At 61.3% G+C, this 20,003-nt stretch overlaps 1 protein-coding gene across 1 annotated transcript; it reads left to right on the top strand.

Moving 5' to 3' along the window:
* The first annotated feature begins 558 nt into the window (after positions 1 to 558).
* Positions 559 to 19,767, top strand: LOC127035031 (FH2 domain-containing protein 1-like). The gene is made up of 10 exons (XM_050924528.1): positions 559 to 789; positions 1,185 to 1,246; positions 7,794 to 7,896; positions 7,977 to 8,062; positions 11,995 to 12,095; positions 12,193 to 12,263; positions 13,410 to 13,517; positions 16,150 to 16,220; positions 16,420 to 16,696; positions 18,862 to 19,767. The coding sequence occupies exons 1-10, from the start codon at positions 607 to 609 to the stop codon at positions 19,492 to 19,494; spliced, it is 1,695 nt and encodes a 564-aa protein (XP_050780485.1). The 5' UTR covers positions 559 to 606; the 3' UTR covers positions 19,495 to 19,767.
* The last annotated feature ends 236 nt before the right edge of the window (positions 19,768 to 20,003 follow it).

Raw genomic sequence — 20,003 nt, 5'->3', positions numbered from 1 at the left:
CTTGCCCTGCAGCGTCCAGGTGTGTGCGGGGGGGGGTCCCCCAATGGTGCACTAACCCCTTTTCTCTCGGCAGCGCCTGGTGCTGGCGGCAAGGGGGCACCCGGCTCAGTGCCTCCCATGGGCCAAGCCCAGCAGCTCCCCTCGGGAGCCCCGGGGACCCTCGGGAGCCCCTCCCCAAAGGACTCTGCCCAGTTGTCCCCGCCCGGGTCCCCCGCTTCTCTGGGCCCCCTGCCCAGGTCCCCTGCTTCTCCGGGCCCCCCGCCAAGGGCCCTCACTGCCCCAGTCTCCCCGGGCCCCCTGCCTGGGGCCCCCGCTGCCCCAGTCCCCCCGCCCCTGCCTGTGGCCCCTGCTCCCCCAGTCCCCACACCCAGAGCCCCTGCTCCCCCAGTTCCCCCGCCCCTGCCTGTGGCCCCTGCTCCCCCAGTCCCCACATCTGGGGCCCCTGCTCCCCCAGTCCCCCTGCCCCTGCCCAGAGCCCCTGCTCCCCCAGTCCCCACACCCAGAGCCCCCGCTCCCCCAGTCCCCCCGCCCTTGCCTGGGGCCCCTGCCCCTGGGATCCCCCCGCCCCCAGGGGACGCGCTGGTGCCCACCCCACGGCGCAGCAAGATGCGTAGCTTCCACTGGACAGTGATCCCGGCGGAGCGGGTGTGCGGGCGCCCCAGCGTGTGGACAGCCAGCAGCCGGCATGACCGCACCCCCCTGGACGTGGCGCACCTGGAGGAGCTGTTTGGGGAGCAGCCGGCCTGGGGCCTGCAGGGGCCCTTGCTGCTGGGCCGACCCCAGGGCCAGGTGAGCCTGGGTCGAGGCTGGCCCCACAGGGGTCTGGGGTCCCTCTGTCTCCCCGGGGTCCGTGCTGCATCCTCAGCCCAGGACAGGCCCTTGGCGGGCTGGCCTCTGCTTTAGTCCTGTGGGCTCCTCGCGTGCTGCCCCCCATGGGGGGCGAGCGAGGGGGGGTTCGTGCTGCGCCTTGCCTGGGGCTGACCCCCATCCCTGCAGTGGGTCTGAGGGGCTGGGCCGGGCTCTGTAGGAGCAGAGCCTGCCCCCCCGAGACACTCTGCTGTGCCAGGCTGAACTGCCCCCAGCCCCGGGGGCTGTGTGTCCCAGAGCTGGTCTTTGCCCCCCTCCCCCACCCCTCTCTCTTCTCCCCATGCTCACCCCACCCTTCCCCCCGCCACTCTCCCCAGGTCTCTCTCCTCGACTCAAAGAAGAGCCTGAATCTGGAGATATTTCTGAAGCAGTTTAAGAGGTAAGAGCAGGCAGGGGTGGGATGGAGCGACCTGGCACCACAGTGCCCAGGGTCAGGCCAGCCGAGGGGAACAGGGTCAGGGTTGAGGGGTGGGACGCAGTAGGGACTGTCTGTGTGGGGGAAGGGAGGGCAGGGGAGGACTGTAGGTGAGGGACAGGACCTGAGCCTGTAACCTGAGCCAGGCAGGTGGGTAGAGGGAGTCAGCACATTTGCCCGGGAAGCTGGACAGAGAAAGGGAGCCTGCTGGAGAGGGTTGGGTCAGTTTCGGTTTGGGGCTGGGTAGTTGGAATTCAGGGAATCCCAAGCTGGGATCTAAGCTCCCTGCCCCCCAGAAGGACTCGATTGAGGGGTCCTGGCTGTGCCTGCAAGCTCTGCTGTAACCTGCATTCCTGCTGTCCAATAAACCTTCTGTGTTACTGGCTGGCTGAGAGTCACTGTGGGTCCCAAGAAGAGGGGTGCAGGGCCGGACTCCCCCACACTCCGTGACAACTGGTGGCAGCGGCGGGAGATACTGCACCCCGTGTACGGTGCTTCCTGCAGTAAGTGACTGGGGAGCAGTAAAACGAAGGGGTGATTAACCCCTGGGAGTGTGTGCCCAGTGAGAAGGACTTTGCAGTAACAGGGTCCCCCGGGGGATTACAGCGAGCTGTCCCAGGGGTGGAGGAGTCTGCAGCTCGACCCTGGCAGAGAGGTGGTGACCTCAAGAAGGGCTGGTGCACTGGGGGTCCCCCTGGAAACCGTGGGGAGTGGCAAGCACCCCAGCCTGTGAGTGCCCAGCAGGAAGAGGTTTGCCCAGCGGCGCAAGTGCGACCTGGTGGAGCTGTGCAAGCAGAGGGGGCTGCGCAGAGGGAGGCTCACCAAGGACCAGCTGATTGCCCAGCTGGAGGAGGGAGATCGCTTGAATGAACGGAGCCCTGTCTCTGGGGGAAGCAGCCGGGCAGATGTAGCACAGGCACCAGTGTTTGTCCCCGCTGGGAGTGGTCAACCGGCGGCTAAGGGCTTCCCGAGACCCCCCGCTTCCTATGCCTAGGGGACGGCCGGGGAGGAGTCCAGTGAATGCCGAGGGCACCGTGACACCCCTAGACAGCAGGGGATCCTCCCAGCGACGCTCGGCATCTGTGGAGCGAGAGGCGCTCAAATGGGAGGGAGAGCTAAAACTGAGAGCTGGAGGATCGTGAGAGACAGAGAGAACATGACCGGGAGGAGAGAGACAGTGTCATCATGAGCTGGAACTGGCGAGGCTGAGGGGCAGCGGGCCCCCAGCTGCGATGAGTGAGGGGGGCCCAGGACTGCGCAGAGCTTTGATAAGTGTATCCTGGCCCAGCGTAAGGAGGGGCAGGACATGGATGACTTCCTGGAGGCCTTTGAGACGGCCTGCGAGCTGCACCAGGTAGATCCTGCAGACAGGCTCCGGGTTCTCCCCCTTACTGGACCCCAAGGCCGTGGCATTGTACCGCCAGCTGGGAGAGGAGGAGAAAGGGAACGACGAACTATTCAAGCAGGCCCTGCTGCGCGAGTCTGGGCTGAATCCTGAGATGTACCGGGAGAGGTTCCGGAGTCAGTATAAAACCCCTGAGGTCTCATATCTGCAACTAGCCATCTGCATGGAGGGATATGCCAGCAAGTGGGCAGATGGGACCCAGACGATGGGGGTTGTGGTTAAACTGCTGGTGCTGGAGCAACTGTATGAGCGGTGCCCATCCGACCTGAGGCTGCAGTTGAGGGACCAAAAGCCAGAGAATCCGCGACATGCAGGGCGGCTGGCTGATAAGTTTGTGAAGAGCCGGTCAGTGGGTGGCAGGGAGGAGTCCCAAAGGAACAGGCCTGTCCCAATGCAGAGAGAGAGTCACCCTGGGACCTCCCAAAGGGGGAATATGGAGAACCCCCTCCCAAGGGGAACACCCAGCGTCAGGGACAACTGACCGGTTCGAGGGGACCAAGGGGACATGAGCTGCTATCACTGTGGCCAGAGGGGCCACATACGGTCCCAGTGCCCCAGACTCAAGGTTCTCGGTTTATAGGGTGGGCGCAGGGCTGTCCCTGCGGAACGAGTGCCTTAATCCCCTGGAGGAGAATGGAACGAAAGTCTATGGATACTGGGACACAGGCACTGAGGTGACGCTGGCCCAGCCCTAGGTGGTGGCCCCAGATCAGGTGATGCCCTGACCCTGACAGAGGTGGACAGGACCCCATTCAAGGTGCCTGTGGCGAGGGTGCATCTGAAATGGGGAGACAAGGAGGGCCCCAAGGAAGTGGGGGTGCACCACTATTTGCCCACTGAGGTGTTGATGGGGGGAGGATCTAGGGGATTGGCCAAGCAACCCCCAGAATGCCTTAGTCATGACCTGTAGCCAGAGCCGGTGAGTAGCACTACTCCCTGTCTTTGGGAAGGATGTCACCCCGGAGGCACAGAACCCTACCCTGGTGGGGAGGGAACACCCAAGGGCAAGGCTCAGGGGGGCTGTGGCTCCTGACCCAGCCAACGAGAGAGAGCAGGTCCACATCCCTTCCCCAGCTGCTGAGTTCCAGGCCGACTTGCAGAAAGATCCCTCCTTGCGGAGGCCAAGGGACTGGGCTTACCTCAGTGTGGTACAGACCATGAGGAGAGGTTGCAAGGAGAGGTTCCTGTGGGAGAAGGGGTTCCTGTACCGAGAATGGGCTCCCCCAGGGGAAGTAGAGTCATGGGGGATCAGGAGGCAGCTGGTGGTTCCCCAGAAGTTTCGCCCCAAGCTGATGTACCTGGTCGATGACATCCCTCTCGCAGGGCACCAGGGAATCCGGCGCGCCAGGCAGAGGCTGCTACAGAACTTTTACTGGCCTGGGGTCTTTACCCATGTCCGACAGTACTGCCAATCCTGTGACCCCTGCCAGAGGGTGGGGAAGGCCCGGGACAAGGGGAAAGCGGCTTTGAGGCCTTTACCCATCATAGAAGAACCTTTCCAGAAGGTGGCCTTGGACATAGTGGGACCTCTCAGGAAGACAACCTGGTCGGGGAAGAAATACATTCTGGTGGTTGTAGATTTCGCTACTCGCTACCCCGAGGCGGTGGCCTTGTCCTCTATCGAAGCAGACACCATGGCAGATGCGCTGTTGACCATTTTCAGCCAGGTGGGATTCCCCAAGGAAGTCTTAACGGACCAGGGATCCAACTTCATGTCGACCCGTCTCCGGTGCTTGTGGGAGATGTGTGGGGTCCGGCACAACTGGACCTCAGTGTATCACCCCCAGTCCAACGGGCTGGTGGAAAGGTTCAACGGGACGCTGAAGATGATGCTAAAAACATTTATGAACCAGCACCCGCAGGACTGGGACAAGTACTTACCTCACCTGCTGTTTGCGTACAGGGAGGTACCCCAGGTATCTACTGGGTTTCGCCTTTCGAACTGTTATATGGAAGGCGCGTAAGGGGGCCCCTGGACCTGATGAGAGACGAATGGGAGGGGAAGGCCACTCCCGAGGGAGAGTCAGTGGTGGAGTATGTCCTGACCTTCCGGGAAAGACTGGCCGAGCTCATGGGCCTGGCCAGGGAGAATCTGGCCCGAGCCCAGAGGAGGCAGAAGGTCTGGTATGACCGCACGGCACGGGCCCGTGCCTTCGCCACCGGGGATCAGGTGATGGTTCTCATCCCCGTGAGGAGAAACAAACTCCAGGCTGCCTAGGAAGGGCCCTTCAAGGTTGTCAAGCAACTAAATGAGGTAAACTATGTGGTGGAGCTGTCAAACCGGGCACATCACCGTCGGGTGTACCATGTGAATATGATGAAGCCATACTATGACCGGGGGAATGTGGTGTTGGCCGTGTGTGGACATTGGGAGGAGCAGGGAGATGACCCTTTAGTGGATCTATTCCCTGGGACAAAAGCTGGTTCCCCCCTGGAGGCGATTCCCCTCTCTGATCAGCTGTCCCTGACCCAGCACGCTGAGATCAGAGGGGTACTGCATCTATACCGACAGCTGTTTTCCAACCAGCCTGGACGCACTAATTTGACTGTCCACCGGGTGGAGACCGGGTCACATCCCCCTATAAGATGCTCCCCTTTTCGGGTCACTGGGAAAACTGCCCAGGACCTAGAAAGAGAGGTCAGGGACATGCTGTCTTTGGGGGTGATCCAGCTGTCTTCCAGCCCTTGGACCTCACCAGTGGTGCTGGTCCCCAAAAGGGATGGGTCAATCCGGTTCTGTGTGGCCATCGAAAGCTCAATGCCATCAACGTATCTGATGCCTACCCCATGCCCAGGCCTGACGAGCTCCTAAACAAACTGGGAGGCGCTCGGTACCTCACCACTATGGATCTTACAAAGGGCTACTGGCAAGTGCCGCTGGACGCAGAGGCCAGGCTGAAATCGGCCTTTATCACCTTTCTGGGGCTCTACGAGTTTCTGACCCTGCCCTTCGGCTTCAAGGGAGCACCAGCCACCTCCCAGCGCCTTGTGGATCAGCTACTGAGGGAGATGGAGAGTTTTGCCGTGGCGTATATTGACGACATCTGCGTCTTTAGCGGGACCTGGGAGGACCACGTGTCCCAGGTTAAACAAGTGCTGGACCAGCTCCGGGAGGCTGGGTTAACCGTAAAGGCTGAGAAGTGCAAGGTGGGGATGGCTGAAGTATCTTAGCTGGGCCATCGGGTGGGGAGCGGCTGCCTAGAGCCGGAACCAGCCAAGGTGGAGGTGATCAGAGACTGGCCTGCTCCCCAAACCAAAAAGCAGGTACAAGCCTTTATGGCAGTGGTCCCCAACGTGGCACCCGACGGTGCCATGATGCCCACTGGGGCATTTATGTGCGCCCGCCTAGTGCTCAGCAGGGGAAAGAAGCCGCGGTCCTGCAGTTGCCGGGGATCGAGAACTCCAGGGCTGCAGGTGCCAGTGCTCTCTGTCTCCGGGTGGCGCGGGGTGGCGGCTTATCCAGAGAGAAGTTGCGGCTCCCTGCCTGCCAGGGACAGAGAACTCCAGGGCTGCGGGCACCGGTGCTCTCTGTCCCCAGCAGGCACAGGGCTGCAGCTTCTCTCTGGCTTCAAGAAGAGAAGCCGTGGCCCCACGCCTGCCGGGCATAGAGAACTCCAGGGCTGCAGGCGCAGGGCCCGCCTAGTGCCCAGCAGGGGAGAGATGCCAGGGCTCCCTGCCTGCTGGGGATAGAGTACTCTGGGGTTGCAGGCTGCGCAGCTTCTCTCAGGCTGCTCCCTGCACTGCCCAGAACTGCCGCCAAAACAAACAAACAAACAAAGACGCTCCACCTCTGCAGAATGGACCGAATGCTGCCCCGAAGCGTGTGCTGACCAGGCATCTGCTTGCTCCACTGGTGCCTAGAGCCAGCCCTGTGTGTGTGTATTCTTCCTGTACTGATACTGCTGTTTTCTTGGGCTTTGCAGTTTATTACTTTTTTAACATTTTGCTCCAAAATGAGTGGTTCAAATAAGAGACAACGTACGTATTATTTCAACCCAGAGTGGGAAGAATAAATACTACGAAAACCATCATATTTAATAATGTACAAATATGAAATAAGCCTTGAAAAATTGTTGGCGCCCGCCACACACTTCTGAAAACATCAATGTGCTGCTGGCCACAAAAAGGTTGGGGACCCCTGCTTTATGGGGATGGCGGGGTAATATCGAAGGTTCGTGCCCCACTTCAGCGCCATATCCGCCCCCATCACTGAGCTGTGCAAGGAGGGGAAGCCAGACAAGGTGGTCTGGACTGAGCAGTGCCAGCAGGCTCTCCGGGCGCTGATTTTGACAAGCCCTTTGTGGTGTTCACCGACGCCTCAGACACAGGACTGGGGGCGGTGTTAATGCAGGAGGATGAAAAGGGGGAGAGACACCCCATCGTGTACCTGAGCAAGAAGTTACTAACCCGGGAACAAAGCTACGCGGCCATCGAGAAGGAATGCCTGGCCATGGTGTGGGCCCTTAAGAAACTGGAGCCATATCCCTTTGGGTGACACTTCACCGTGTACACCGACCACTCTCCCCTGACCTGGCTGCGCCAGATGAAAGGAGCCAACGCCAAGCTCCTCAGGTGGAGCCTGCTCCTGCAGGATTATTTTAGGTGAGGGACAGGATCTAGGCCTGTAACCTGAGCCAGGCAGGTGGGTAGGAGGAGTCAACACTTTTGCCCGGGAAGCTGGACAAAGGAAGGGAGCCTGCTGGAGAGGGTTGGGTCAGTTTCGGTTTGGGGCTGGGTGGTGCAGCACAGGGAATCCCAAGCTGGCATCTAAGCTCCCTGAACCCCCAGAGGGACTTGACTGAGGGGTCCTGGCTGTGCCTCCAAGCTCTGCTGTAACCTGCATTCCTGTTGTCCAATAAACCTTCTGTGTTACTGACTGGCTGAGTCACTGTCAGTCCCAGGAAGAGGGGTGCAGGGCCAGACTCCCCTACACTCCATGACAGGGAGCAGCTGGCAGTGGGAGGGGAGCCCCAAGCTGCACCATAGACCCTCTCATGTGTGGGGTGGGGATGGTGAGGCTCCTTGGGGCAGGGATTGAGGGGTGGGGGTCTGGGGCTGCTTGGGGGCTGGTCTCCGGGCTGAGCTGACATCTCTTCCGCCCCCCAGGCCTGTGCAGCAGATCGTGACCGATCTCCAGGCCGGCGCTGGTTCCCTGTACGGGGCTGAGAAGCTGCTGGAGCTGTGCAAGATGCTGCCCGACGCAGACGAGGTGAGGGGGCAGGAGGGCACAGGCAGTCCAGTCCCTGCGGCAACTCCCTGGGCTAACGCTCCCCGACTCTGTCCCAGCAGGTCAAAAAACTGAGGGCGTTCCAGGGCCCCTGGAGCCAGCTCTCGGACGCCGAGGCCTTCTCGCTGCTGCTTGTGGGGGTTCCCAGGTGAGAGCTCTGGGCACCCAGCGGGGGCGCTGGGGGAGCAGGGTGGTGGCTGTGGGGGGGGGGGCTTGGAGTGTGGGGGAGTCACTTCCTGGGACTCACAGTGACTCTCAGCAGCCAGTAACACAGAAGGTTTATTGGACAACAGGAATGCAGGTTACAGCAGAGCCTGGAGGCACAGCCAGGACCCCTCAATCGAGTCCTACTGGGGGGCAGGGAGCTTAGATCCCAGCCTTGGGGTTCCCTGTGTTCCACCACCCAGCACACAACTCAAACCAGAACCCCTCCAGCCCCTCTCTGCCCCCTCCCCCCGCTCCTCCTCTCCTTTGTCCAGTCTCCCGGGCCGAAGGTGTCACTTCTCCCAACCCCCCTCCTGGCTCAGGTTACAGCTCAGGGAGCTTCTTTCTCCTCCCCAGTGTAACCTCCCTACAACATTCCCAGGTCAAATCCGCCCTGCTCCATCACAGGGGGTGTCTCCAAGTATGAGGGGCTGTGGGGTGGGGACTGAGTTGGGGTGATGGCTGCTACCTCCACATTGCTCACGTAGGCTGCAGGCTGACTCCTTCCCCCGGGGCCCCTGCCCTCCTCTGGCCCCAGAGCTTGCCGGGTTGAGGTGGGCACAACCCACAGCCAGGGCTGAAACCAGACCTGTTCTGGCTACAGACATAGCACATGTGTGATGTTGGAGGGTTGTAAGTGATCCAGGACAAGCCAGGCTCCGTGTCCAAGGGGCCCAGCTCAGCCAGGGAAGGACTGGGCTTTTGTAGTGAAGTGGGAATGGTTTTAATGTTTTGTCTGAACAATGTGTGTGCCTCAGTTTCCCCACGTGTTACTCAAGTACTGAGGTGGTGGGACAAGGGGGTGTGATTATTGCAGACACCCCTAGAGAGCAGGTGCGACTGCTGACGGGCTGCAGAGAACAACTGACACTTGTAGCCTGGCAGCTGCTGGCTGGGTCTCCTCCTTTGCAAGGGGGGTTGATGCAGCCCAGGTGACCTGCTGGACCCTGAAAGGGACAAAGGACGGAGGAGGGCAATGGCTGTGATGGAAGCCAGGCAGCTGGAAGCGAGTCAGTCTCCTGGTTGGGGACTCAGGGGCGAGGGCCCAGAACTCTGGATCCCCCCATGGACTTTGCCAAAGGTCCCTGATCTCGGTGCTGCCAAGCTCTGTTCTACGCTGGGCTCCCCACAATAATAACCCGTCTGTCACACGCAGGCTGGGAGTCATGGCTGGCTGCAGCGTGGGGGGCAGGACCCTTTGGGGGTGAGGCTCCCCCAGGGGTCTCACCCAGGGGGACTCGCTGCGGGGAGCTCATGGGATGGCAGGGGGCTGAACGCTCTGAGGTCAGACCCAGGAGGTGCCGAAGTGGAGCAGGATCCTTGCCCTGGGACAGGTGCCCTGAGGGGAGACGCTGCCCCAGAGTCCTGCTTGGTGTCACGCCGAGTGGGCTGGGGCCCCCAGCTTGGGCACCTGGCACAGCTCTGCATTCCTGGGGCCTGGCTTGAAAATAAGAACGGCCATACTGGGTTAGACCCAAGGTCCATCAAGCCCAATTTCCTGTCTACCAACAGTGGCCAGTGCCAGGTGCCCCAGAGGGAATGAACCTAACAGGGAACCATCAAGTGATCCATCCTCTGTCACCCATCCCCAGCTTCTGGCAAACAGAGGCTGGGGTCACCATCCCTGTTCATCCTGGCTAATAGCTATTGATGGACCTATCCTCCATGAATTTATCTAGTTCTTTGTTGAATCCTATTATAATCTTGGCCTTCACAACATCCTCTGGCAAGGAGTTCCACAGGTTGGTTGTGTGTTGTGTGAAAAAATACTTCCTTTTGTTTGTTTTAAATCTGCTGCCTATTAATTTCATTTGGTGACCCCTAGTTCTTGCGTTATGAGAAGGAGTAAACAACACTTCCTTATCTACTTTCTCTACACCAGTCATGATTTTATAGACCTCTATCATATCCCCCCTCAGTCGCCTCTTTTCCAAGCTGAAAAGTCCCAGTCTTATTTCTCTCTCCTCATACAGAAGCTGTTCCATACCCCTCATCATTTTTGTTGCCCTTCTCTGAACCTTTTCTAATTCCAAAATATCTTTTTTGAGATGGGGAGACCAGTCTTCATGCAGTTTTCAAGATTTGGACATCTCATGGATTTATATAGAGGCAACATGATATTTTCTGTCTTATTATCTGTCCCTTTCCTAATGATTCCCAACATTCTTTTCACTTTTTTGACGCTGCTGCATGTTGAGTGGATGTTTTCAGAGAACTATCCACAATGACTCCAAGGTCTTTCTTGAGTGGTAACAGCTAATTCAGACCCCATCATTTTATATGTATAGTTGGGATTATGTTTTCCACTGGGCATTACTTTGCATTTATCCACATTAAAGTTCATCTGCCATTTTGTTGCCCAGTCACCCAGTTTTGTGAGATACTTTTGTAGCTCTTCACACTCTGCCTGGGACTTAACAATCTTGAGTAGTTTTGTATCATCTGCAAATTTTGCCACCTCACTGTTTGCCCTTTTTTCCAGATCATTTATGAGTGTGGTGACTAGGACTGGTCCCAGACCAGGCCCCTGGCGGACACCGCTATTTACCTCTCGCCATTCTGAAAACTGACCATTTCTTCCTACTCTTTGTTTCCAATCTTTTAACCAGTTACCTATCCATGAGAGGCCCTTCCCTCTCATCCCGTGACAGCTGACTTTGTGTAAGAGCCTTTGGTGAGGGTCCTTGTCAAAGGCTTTCTGAAAATTTAAGTCACTATGTCCCCTGGATCCCCCTTGTCCACATATTTGTTGAACCCCTCAAAGAATTCTAGTAGATTTGGTGAGGCATGATTTCCCTTTACCAAAAACATGTTGACTATTCCCAACAAATTATGTTCATCTATGTGTGACAATTTTGTTCTTTACAATAGTTGCAACCAATTTGCCGGGTACTGAAGTGAGGCTTACTGCCCTGTAGTTGCCAGGGTCACCTCTGGAGCCCTGCTGAGGACGGGGTGGGCTCTGTGTTCCCGGGGCCTGGCTGGGATGGGGACGGGGATGGGGGCAGGGACAGGGACGGGGTGGGCTCTGCGTTCCTGGGGCCTGGCTGGGATGGGGACGGGGATGGGGGCAGGGACAGGGACGGAGTGGGCTCTGCGTTCCTGGGGCCTGACGGGGACGGAGTGGGCTCTGCGTTTCTGGGGCCTGGCGGGGACGGGGATGGGGACAGGGACAGGGACGGGGTGGCTCTGCGTTCCTGGGGCCTGGCGGGGACGGGGATGGGGATGGGGGCAGGGACAGGGACGGGGTGGGCTCTGCGTTCCTGGGGCCTGGCGGGGACGGGGTGGGCTCTGCGTTCCTGGGGCCTGGCTTGGCCATAGACAGAGATGGGGTGGGCTATACGTTCTGGGTCCTGGCTGCGATGGGGACGGGGTGGGCTCTGCGTTCCTGGGGCCTGGCGGGGACGGGGATGGGGGCAGGGACAGGGACGGGGTGGCTCTGCATTCCTGGGGCCTGGCGGGGATGGGGATGGGGGCAGGGACAGGGACGGGGTGGCTCTGCGTTCCTGGGGCCTGGCTCGGCTGGGGACAGGGACGGGGACGGGGTGGGCTCTGCGTTCCTGGGGCCTGGCTTGGCCCCCTAGGCAGGCAGGTCAGGTATGTCTCTGGCCTGGCACAGTCCTCCTTGTGGGCAGGGCTTTCCCAGAGAAGGGCGCTGGTGGGGCTGACTGCCCAGGCACTGCGTGGCTGGGACCGGGGTCCGGTTTGAAGTGGGGGTCACTGCAGGTGGATGAGGGTCTCGGGGAGCCCCTGGTTGCTGAGCTGGCTGCCGAGGCCTGGCTGGATCCTGGAGCTCAGCCTGGATCCCATGGGCTCGCTGCCCCAGCATCTCCGCAGCTTGGCCGCTCCGCTGTCACCTGCTCTGCTTCCCCCTAGCTACGCCCGGCGCCTGGAGCTGCTCGTCCTGAAGGAGGAGTTTTTCCCCAAGCTCAACTCACTGAAATCCTCCATCCAGATCTTGACTGAGGCGGCTCGGGGTGCGTGTGGGGCTGGCCAGGGGCACTTGGAGGGCAGGGGAGGGGCTGGACCCTGGAGCAGAGCCCCCCACTCACCTCCGCCATCCCCTCTCCGCAGAGCTGCTGGGCTGCGAGGAGCTGCATGTCGTCATCCGCCTGGTCCTGAGAGCCGGCAACTACATGAACACGGTGAGCGCCCGCTCTGGGGCCGGGCCGAGGGGGGGCTTGGCTGGGTCTGAGGGGCCAGGGGGGTGTCGCAGATCCAGTGGCACGGTGCCCTCGCCTGGCTCCGGGACAGCCCTGGCAGGCCCCGGGCAGGGCGTTGGCCACCTCCGGGTCACACTTGCTGGGGTCAGCCCCTTGGCTCCCCCACCAGGGACCAACCTTCGGAGCCCCCAGCCCCCATGACACACCGGGAGCCCCCTCAGCGAGTGCCCCTGGTGGGACCCCGGCAGGAGACTTGTACCCAAAGGGAGCCAGGCACCCCCCGGCCTGACTCTGCAGTGACTGCCTGTGGGAACAGCAGACGGGTGCCTGGGGGTCTGGACCCAGCACAGAGTCCTGGGTTAGCGCCGGGTCGAATCAGAGCCCAGAGCCCCCTGGCCCCTCTGTAATCCCCTCCAGGAGCGTGTCCTTGTGCCACCCATCCTTAACACTCCCCGTCCCCCTCTGCCTTTGCTGTCCAGCTAGTCACACTGGCTGGATGCCTGTGGAGGGGGGCCCATTCCTGGGCATTGGGTGCTAGGTGCCAAATGTCCAGGCAGTTGTCTTCTGGGCCTCGCCGTGGGCCCGGGCCCCAGCCAGCCAGGCACAGTGACACCTGGGTCTCTGCCACAAGCAAACGCCCCCCCTGCTAACCGAGCAGCACATGGGGAAAGTGAGACACGCAGTGTTTGTACAGAACATGGTCACAGGGGGCAGCTTGGCCAGTGTCTCCTGACCCCTCACAGCAGATCCCTCTCTCACAGCCACTCCAGCCTCGCTCCCCACGTGTTTCTGAAGCCTCCCTAGTACAAATGAAGATGGGAGAAAGGAAGGAAGTGGGGAATATTGATTAGAGCGGGAGGTGCAGGGAGCCAGGACATCTGGGTTCTCTCCTGACTCTGGGAGGGGTGTGGAGACTAGTGGTTAGAGCAGTGGGGGCTGGGAGCCAGGACTCCTGGGTTCTCTCCTGGCTCTGGAGGGGGAGTGGGGACTAGCAGATAGAGCAGTGGGGGCTGGGAGCCAGGACTCCTGGGTTCTCTCCCGGCTCTGGGAGGGGAGTGGGGACTAGTGGTTAGAGGGAGAGAGGCTGCTGAGAGTACCTGTTTCCATAGCATGCACTTTCCTTGTCAGGGAGGCTACGCTGGCCATGCCGCAGGCTTCCGGATGACCTCTCTCCTCAGGCTGGCAGACACCAAGGCCAACAAGCCAGGCGTGGACCTGCTGCACTTCGTGGCCATGGTGAGTGCGGAACGGGGATCACCCCCAGAGTCAGGGCTGTGAAGGGGGAACTGGGACTCAGGAGGGAGGCTGTGTTGTAGGGGTGCAGCGGGGGGGAAAAAGGGGGGCTTGGGGCTGTCAGGGATCCACAGGATTGGGATTATGCCCCATTTTTTGAGCAGTCTCTGGGAAGGACCCCGTCAGTGTGCTGGACCCCTGGGGAGCTCACTCTTCCTCCAGGCTGAGCCTTGTGGCCCCCCTGTGTCCTGAGACTGCAGCTCTGGGCCTGCTGCCCCCCTGTGAGCTGTGCAAGTGAGTCCCAGAGCTGGACCCCTTGCCCAGCATGGGCAGCGACGCTCCCACAGTGCTGCACAGCCGGGTTCCCCAGTGCTGACGGTGAGCCAGAGCCCAGCCAGGCTGCAGTGAGCGCTGTGTGTCTGTCTGTCACCCCCAGGTCAGCCCTGGGCTGCGGGGCGCAGTTGGGCTTATCCCCACCCACCCACCCAGCCCTGTCGCCTGCTGCTCGGCTCCTGGCAGAGAGGTGGGCAAGTCTAGGTTACGGGACCGCTCCTGGGGGGATTCTGTGCCAAAAATAAACAATTCTGCATGTTACGTTTGTCAAAATACCACAGTATCATCGTGCCCATTTCGATGGGTCTGGTCATTTATTTCGAAACACCCACCAGCAGGTATGGCTGGGTGTCACGAAGTCCCCTGGACGATGCTCTGGAACTGCTCCCCACAAAGCCAGGCAGGACTCTGGGGAGCCTCCTCTCCCTCGGAGCAGACTGTCTGCAGGGCAAGAAGCTCCCACGGCTTCACCTCCTGGGTCTCTCCTTGGAGCATTCAGCATCCTCTGCCCCTCCGTGCGCTTCCCACAGCGAGTCCACCCAGGCGGGGTCCGGGGGGGGCCAGAGGGTCCTGCACCCCCACCTTGCAGTCACACATGACTCTCAGCCAGCCAGTAACACAGAGGTTTATTAGATGACAGGAACAGGGTCTAAAACAGCTTGTAGGTACAGCGAGCTGGACCCCTCGGCCGGGTCCACTCTGGGGGGCAGTGAGCCAGACCCCCACATCTGCACTTCACTCCTCGTCCCCAGCCAGCTCCAGACTAACAACCCTTCCAGCCCCTCCTCTCTGCTCAGCCCCTTTCCCGGGCCAGGAGGTCACCTGATCCCTTTGTCTCCAACACCTTCAGCTGGCACCTTTGCAGGGGAGGGGCCCAGGCCATCAGTTGCTAGGAGACAGAGTGCCAGGCATTTTGGGGCACTGGCCCTTTGCTCTGCAGCAACCACACACCCTTATCCCACCACCCAGATACTTAAGAACTGCCATGGGGACACTGAGGCACCAACGCAGTATTCAGAGCAAGCATTAAGACATTCTCAGTTCATCATTCTGGGACAGTACAGCCAATGGGGAGAGTCAGGAAATAGGTTTGACCAATAGATTCCGTACACAGAGCGCGGAGTGAGAATTCATGTAAACCACAGCACAGAACTGGATTTCCCGCCCCAGCGGCAGCAGCCCAGTGGCTGGGGGAGTCGGGGTAATGAGGAGCTGAAGGAGAGGGCAGGAGCCTGGATGTGAACCTGGAGGGATGATGGGTGTCAATGGGAGAAGTATGGAACAGGTGTTTTGGGGCGGGAGGGATCATTAGGGAGGTGGGGAGCTTCCCACATGCAGACCCTGGCTGACCCCAAGCTTCTCCCAATCAGTCAGGCACATCTGTCCCCCCAGCCCCTGCCTCAGTGCTGTCATCCCAGTCTGTGTGACCCCCAGCAGCCCCATGGGCCCCGCTCTGTCATCCCCGCCACGTATCCTGTGTCTCCTCACCCCGCGGGCAGGGTGCTGTGAGGAACGCAGCCTCTGTCCTCTCCCCTTCCGCGGCTGGCTGCTCCGGCCCATGAGCCTGCTACCCTCTGGTGTGTAAGAACATGAGAACAGCCAGACTGGGTCAGACCAAGGGTCCCTGCAGCCCAGTGTCCTGTCGGCCGACAGTGGCCAGCGCCAGGGGCCCCAGAGGAAACGAACAGAGCAGGGAATCACCAAGTGACCCATCCCCTGCGCCCATTCCCAGTGTCTGGCAAACAGAGGCCAGGGACCCATCCCGGCCCAGCCTGGTGCCGCAGCAGCCCCTTGTGGGTGTAATTGCCACGTGACCTCAGGGGAGGGGGGGAATCTGCAGAGCACGTGAATTCTGAGCATGTGCAGTGGCACAGAATTTCCCCAGGTGTATGATATGGAGGCTGAGGCCCAGCCAACTAGATGACACCCCCACCTACGTCTTTTCGTCCAACTGAGGGCAAACAGCCCTTTCCCCCCCACTGGGTAACAATGCAGTATAGAGGGAAAACTGAGGCACACAATATTCCCAGTGTTGGAGGATGGGGGTGTATGTTACTGCATGGGGGGTGGGTGGGAGGGTGCTGTGCTGGCAGGGGGACAGGGGAGTGTTGTGGGGTGCTCTGCTGTAGGGGGCAGGGTGCTGGAAGGACACTGGGTGCTGTGCGGAGCAGAGTGGTGGGAGAAGCACTCTGCTCCAGGAAGTGTGGGTGGTGGTTTGGGGTGGAGGGGTCACTAGGTGCTGTGGGGATGGGGTGAGGGGCTGTGCTGTGGGGGGCAGGGGTCACTTTGTCTCTTGCCCCAGGAGGCTGAGCGGAAGGACAGGAGCCTGCTGGATTTCCCAAGCAAACTGGATCACGTGGGTCTGGCATCACGGTGAGCTCCCCCTCCAGCCCCCAGAGCTGTACCCTGTGGGTCCTTCTGCCCTTGGGGTCTGGGGCCGACTCTGCCCCGGGGCGGGGTCTCTGCTCTCCCTAGTGTGGGGCTGGAGCCTCATGGGCCTGCCCCAGTGGGTGGGGGGGCGGATGGGGCATCATGGAGCTGACGGGTTCCCTCGCCCCGTCCACGTGCGCAGGATCCAGGAGCAGGAGGTGGCATCGGAGCTGCAGGGCCTGGGGGACCGCCTGGCAGGGGCCCGCAGCAGCCTGCCGGAGCTGGGCCCAGGACAGCTGGAGCCCTTCCTGCAGCTGGCGCAGGCTGAGCTGGGCGCGGTGCAGGCAGAGCTAGAGCGGCTGCACCAGGCCACGGCCACGCTGCGTGACTTCTACTGTGAGGACGAGGCTCTGTTCTGCCTGCAGGAGGTGTGTGCCGTGCTGCACGCCTTCGGGGGGCGCTTCCGGACAGCTGTGCAGGTACCTCCTGTCCCCCTGAACCTCCCTGTATCCCCCAAACCCTCTGTACCTCCCCTGCCCCCCAAGTGCTGCACGCCTTTGGAGAGCGCTTCCGGATGGCTGTGCAGGTACTCCATGCCCCCTGTATCTCCCTGTGCCTCCTGAACCCCCCTGTATCCCCCAAACCCCCTGTACCTCCCCTGCCCCCCAAGTGCTGCACGCCTTTGGAGAGCGCTTCCGGATGGCTGTGCAGGTACTCCATGCCCCCTGTATCTCCCTGTGCCTCCTGAACCCCCCTGTATCCCCCAAACCCCCTGTACCTCCCCTGCCCCCCAAGTGCTGCATGCCTTTGGGGGGCACTTCTGGATGGCTGTGCAGGTACCCCTGTCCCCCCTGAACCTCCCTGTATCCCCCAAACTCCCTGTACCTCCCCTGCCCCCCAAGTGCTGCATGCCTTTGGGGGGCGCTTCCGGATGGCTGTGCAGGTACCCCCGTCCCCCCTGAACCTCCCTGTATCCCCCAAACCCCCTGTACCTCCCCTGCCCCCCCAAGTGCTGCACGCCTTTGGGGGGCGCTACCGGATGGCTGTGCAGGTACTCCATGCCCCCTGTATCTCCCTGTGCCCCCTGAACCCCCCTGTATCCCTCAAACCCCCTGTACCTCCCCTGCCCCCCAAATGCTGCACGCTTTCAGGGGGTGCTTCCGGACGGCTGTGCAGGTACCTTCTGTGCCCCCTGAACCCCCCTGCCCCTCCCCTGCCCCCCAAGTGCTGCATGCCTTCAGGGGGCACTTCTGGATGGCTGTGAAGGTCCCCCATGTGTCCCCTGTACCCCTCAACCCCCCTGAGCCCTCTGTATCCCCCAAACCCTCTGTAACCTCCCCTGCCCCTCAAGTGCTGCACGCCTTTGGGGGCGCTTCCGGACAGCTGTGCAGGTACCCTCTGTGCCCCCTGTATCCCCAAACCTCCCCTGCCCTCCAAGTGCTGCACGCCTTTGGGGGGGGGGCTTCCGGACGGCCGTGCAGGTACCCCCTGTATCTCCCTGTGCCCCTGAACCCCTCTCTATCCCCCCAAACCCCCTGTACTTCTCCTGCCCCCCAAGTGCTGCATGCTTTCAGGGGGTGCTTCCGGATGGCCGTGCAGGTACCCCCTGTGTCCCCTGAACCCTCCTGTATCCCCCGTACCTCCCCTGGCCTCAAGTGCTGCATGCCTTCAGGGGGTGCTTCCGGATGGCTGTGCAGGTACCCCATGTATCCCCCAAACTCCCTGTACCTCCCCTGCCCCCCAAGTGCTGCACACCTTTGGGGAGGGTGCTTCTGGATGGCTGTGCAGGTACCCCATGTATCCCCCAAACTCCCTGTACCTCCCCTGCCCCCCAAGTGCTGCACACCTTTGGGGAGGGTGCTTCTGGATGGCTGTGCAGGTACCCCCTGTGCCTCTGTATCTCCCTGTGCCCCCTGAACCCCCCTGTATCCCCCAAACCCCCTGTACTTCCCCTGCCCCCCAAGTGCTGCATGCCTTCAGAGGGTGCTTCCAGACAGCTGTGCAGGTACCCCCTGTGCCCCCTGAACCCCCCTGTATCCACCAAAATCCCCTGTACCTCCCCTGCCCCCCAAGTGCTGCATGCCTTTGGGGGGCACTTCCGGACGGCTGTGAAGGTCCCCCCTGTACCTCCCAACCCCGCTGATCCCCCTGTATCCCCCAACCCCCCCTGTACTTCCTCTGCCCCCCAAGTGCTGCACATCTTTGGGGAGGACTTCTGAATGGCTGTGCAGGTACCCCCTGTATCTCCCTGTGCCCCCTGTATCCCCCAAAACCTCCTGTACTTCCTCTTCCCCCCAAGTGCTACATGCCTTCAGGGCGTGCTTCCGGATGGCCGTGCAGGTGCCCCCTGAACCCTTCTGTATCACCTGTACCTCCCCTGGCCCCAAGTGCTGCACGCCTTCAGGGGGTGCTTCCAGATGGCTGTGCAGGTACCCCCTGTATCTCCCTGAACCCCCTGTATCCCCCCAACTCCCTGTACCTCCCCTGACCCCCAAGTGCTGCAGGCCAAGGGGCGCTTCTGGGCGGCTGTGCTCAAACACCCCGTCACTCCTCCATGGGGTGGGGTCTAGTGATGAGAGTGTGGGTTCTATGGTAGTGCTGTGGGGTCTGCTGGGGGCCTGTCCCTGAGCCCTGTTTCCCGCAGGAGAACCGTGCACGGGAGCAGGCTGAGCAGCGCCAGCAGCAGCTGGAGCGACAGCGGCAGGAGAAGCGCCACTCCATCGCCACGTGCTCGGCGCAGGAGCCGGAGCTGCAGGATGTGGAGCTCGATTTCCTGTTGACGCGCACGCCCCATCTGTGCCGCCGGAGCCGCACCTCCCGGGGCCCCCGTACCGGGCCCTGTGGCAGCCTGGACTTGGGGACCAGGGTGCGCCCCGACCAGGCTGCCCTGCCGGAGCCCTCAACCAGGCTAAGCCGGCGCCACACGCTCGCCATCCTCCCAGCCCACCTCGAGCCCCAGGACTCCCTGGGCCCAGCTCCTGCCCCCCCACCAAGGCCCCCTGCCACCCCTGTGTGCAGGAAAGGGGGCCTTGTGTCCTGGCTTCCTGAAGGGCTCCCGTCCCCAGGGGCCTTGCCAAAGGCCATGGGCTGCTCCCTCAACACCTCACCCTCCTGCCCTTTCCCCAGCCTCTTCCGTAAGAAGGCCCCCTCCCCAGGGGCTATGGGGCAGGCTGGCCCTGTCTCCCCCACAGCCTCCCCCAAGGGCGTCTCCACCCTCGCTGGCTTCTTCTGGCGCCTCAGTTTGGCTGAGAAGCCGCTTAGGCCCTCCCAGAGCTGAGGGATGACGGTGCCAGGGGTGGGGGTAGCTTTGCCCGCCCCTCCTGGCCCAGGGTGCAAGGCTGCCTTACGGCTATAACAGGGAGACTGATGGGGGGCCCATGCTCCTGCCCTCCCAATGCCATAGTCAGGGCCTGGGGACTTTGGTCCCCACCCTTCCCTCAGGATGCCCTGGCCTCTGCCTTGGGCCTCCCCCCGGGCACCATCAGCCGCTCGGACATTTTAACTGTCCCTGTCAGCACCCTTTGCTGGTTGCTGGGTTTGTTTGTTAATAAATCACGAGGAAAATGGTCCTGCCTCCACCTGCCCCTCCTTCTGGCGGGGAGGGCAGCGGGGCAGGGCGCAGGGCACGTGGAGAGCTGCCCCCTGGCAGGGCCTGGCAAGGGTGGCTTCACCTGCCCTCAGCTGGTTCCCCAGGGCTGTGGATGATCTGAGCAGGGAGGTGCCCCCATCAGGGGAAGCTGGGCTGGGCAGCCAGCCGGGAGCCGAGGGTCGAGTCATGGGTTAAAT

Source organism: Gopherus flavomarginatus, chromosome 1, assembly GCF_025201925.1.
Source record: "Gopherus flavomarginatus isolate rGopFla2 chromosome 1, rGopFla2.mat.asm, whole genome shotgun sequence".
Taxonomy (NCBI): domain Eukaryota; kingdom Metazoa; phylum Chordata; order Testudines; family Testudinidae; genus Gopherus; species Gopherus flavomarginatus.
This window is presented reverse-complemented; position numbering and strand designations above follow the sequence as displayed.

Coding starts and splice junctions, on each gene's coding strand:
- LOC127035031 (XM_050924528.1), top strand. CDS start 607: ATGCGTAGCTTCCACTGGACAGTGATCCCGGCGGAGCGGGTGTGCGGG. Junction 8,063..11,994: donor CTGCTTGTGGGGGTTCCCAG/GTGAGAGCTCTG, acceptor GCTTCCCCCTAG/CTACGCCCGGCGCCTGGAGC. Junction 13,518..16,149: donor TGCTGCACTTCGTGGCCATG/GTGAGTGCGGAA, acceptor CTCTTGCCCCAG/GAGGCTGAGCGGAAGGACAG.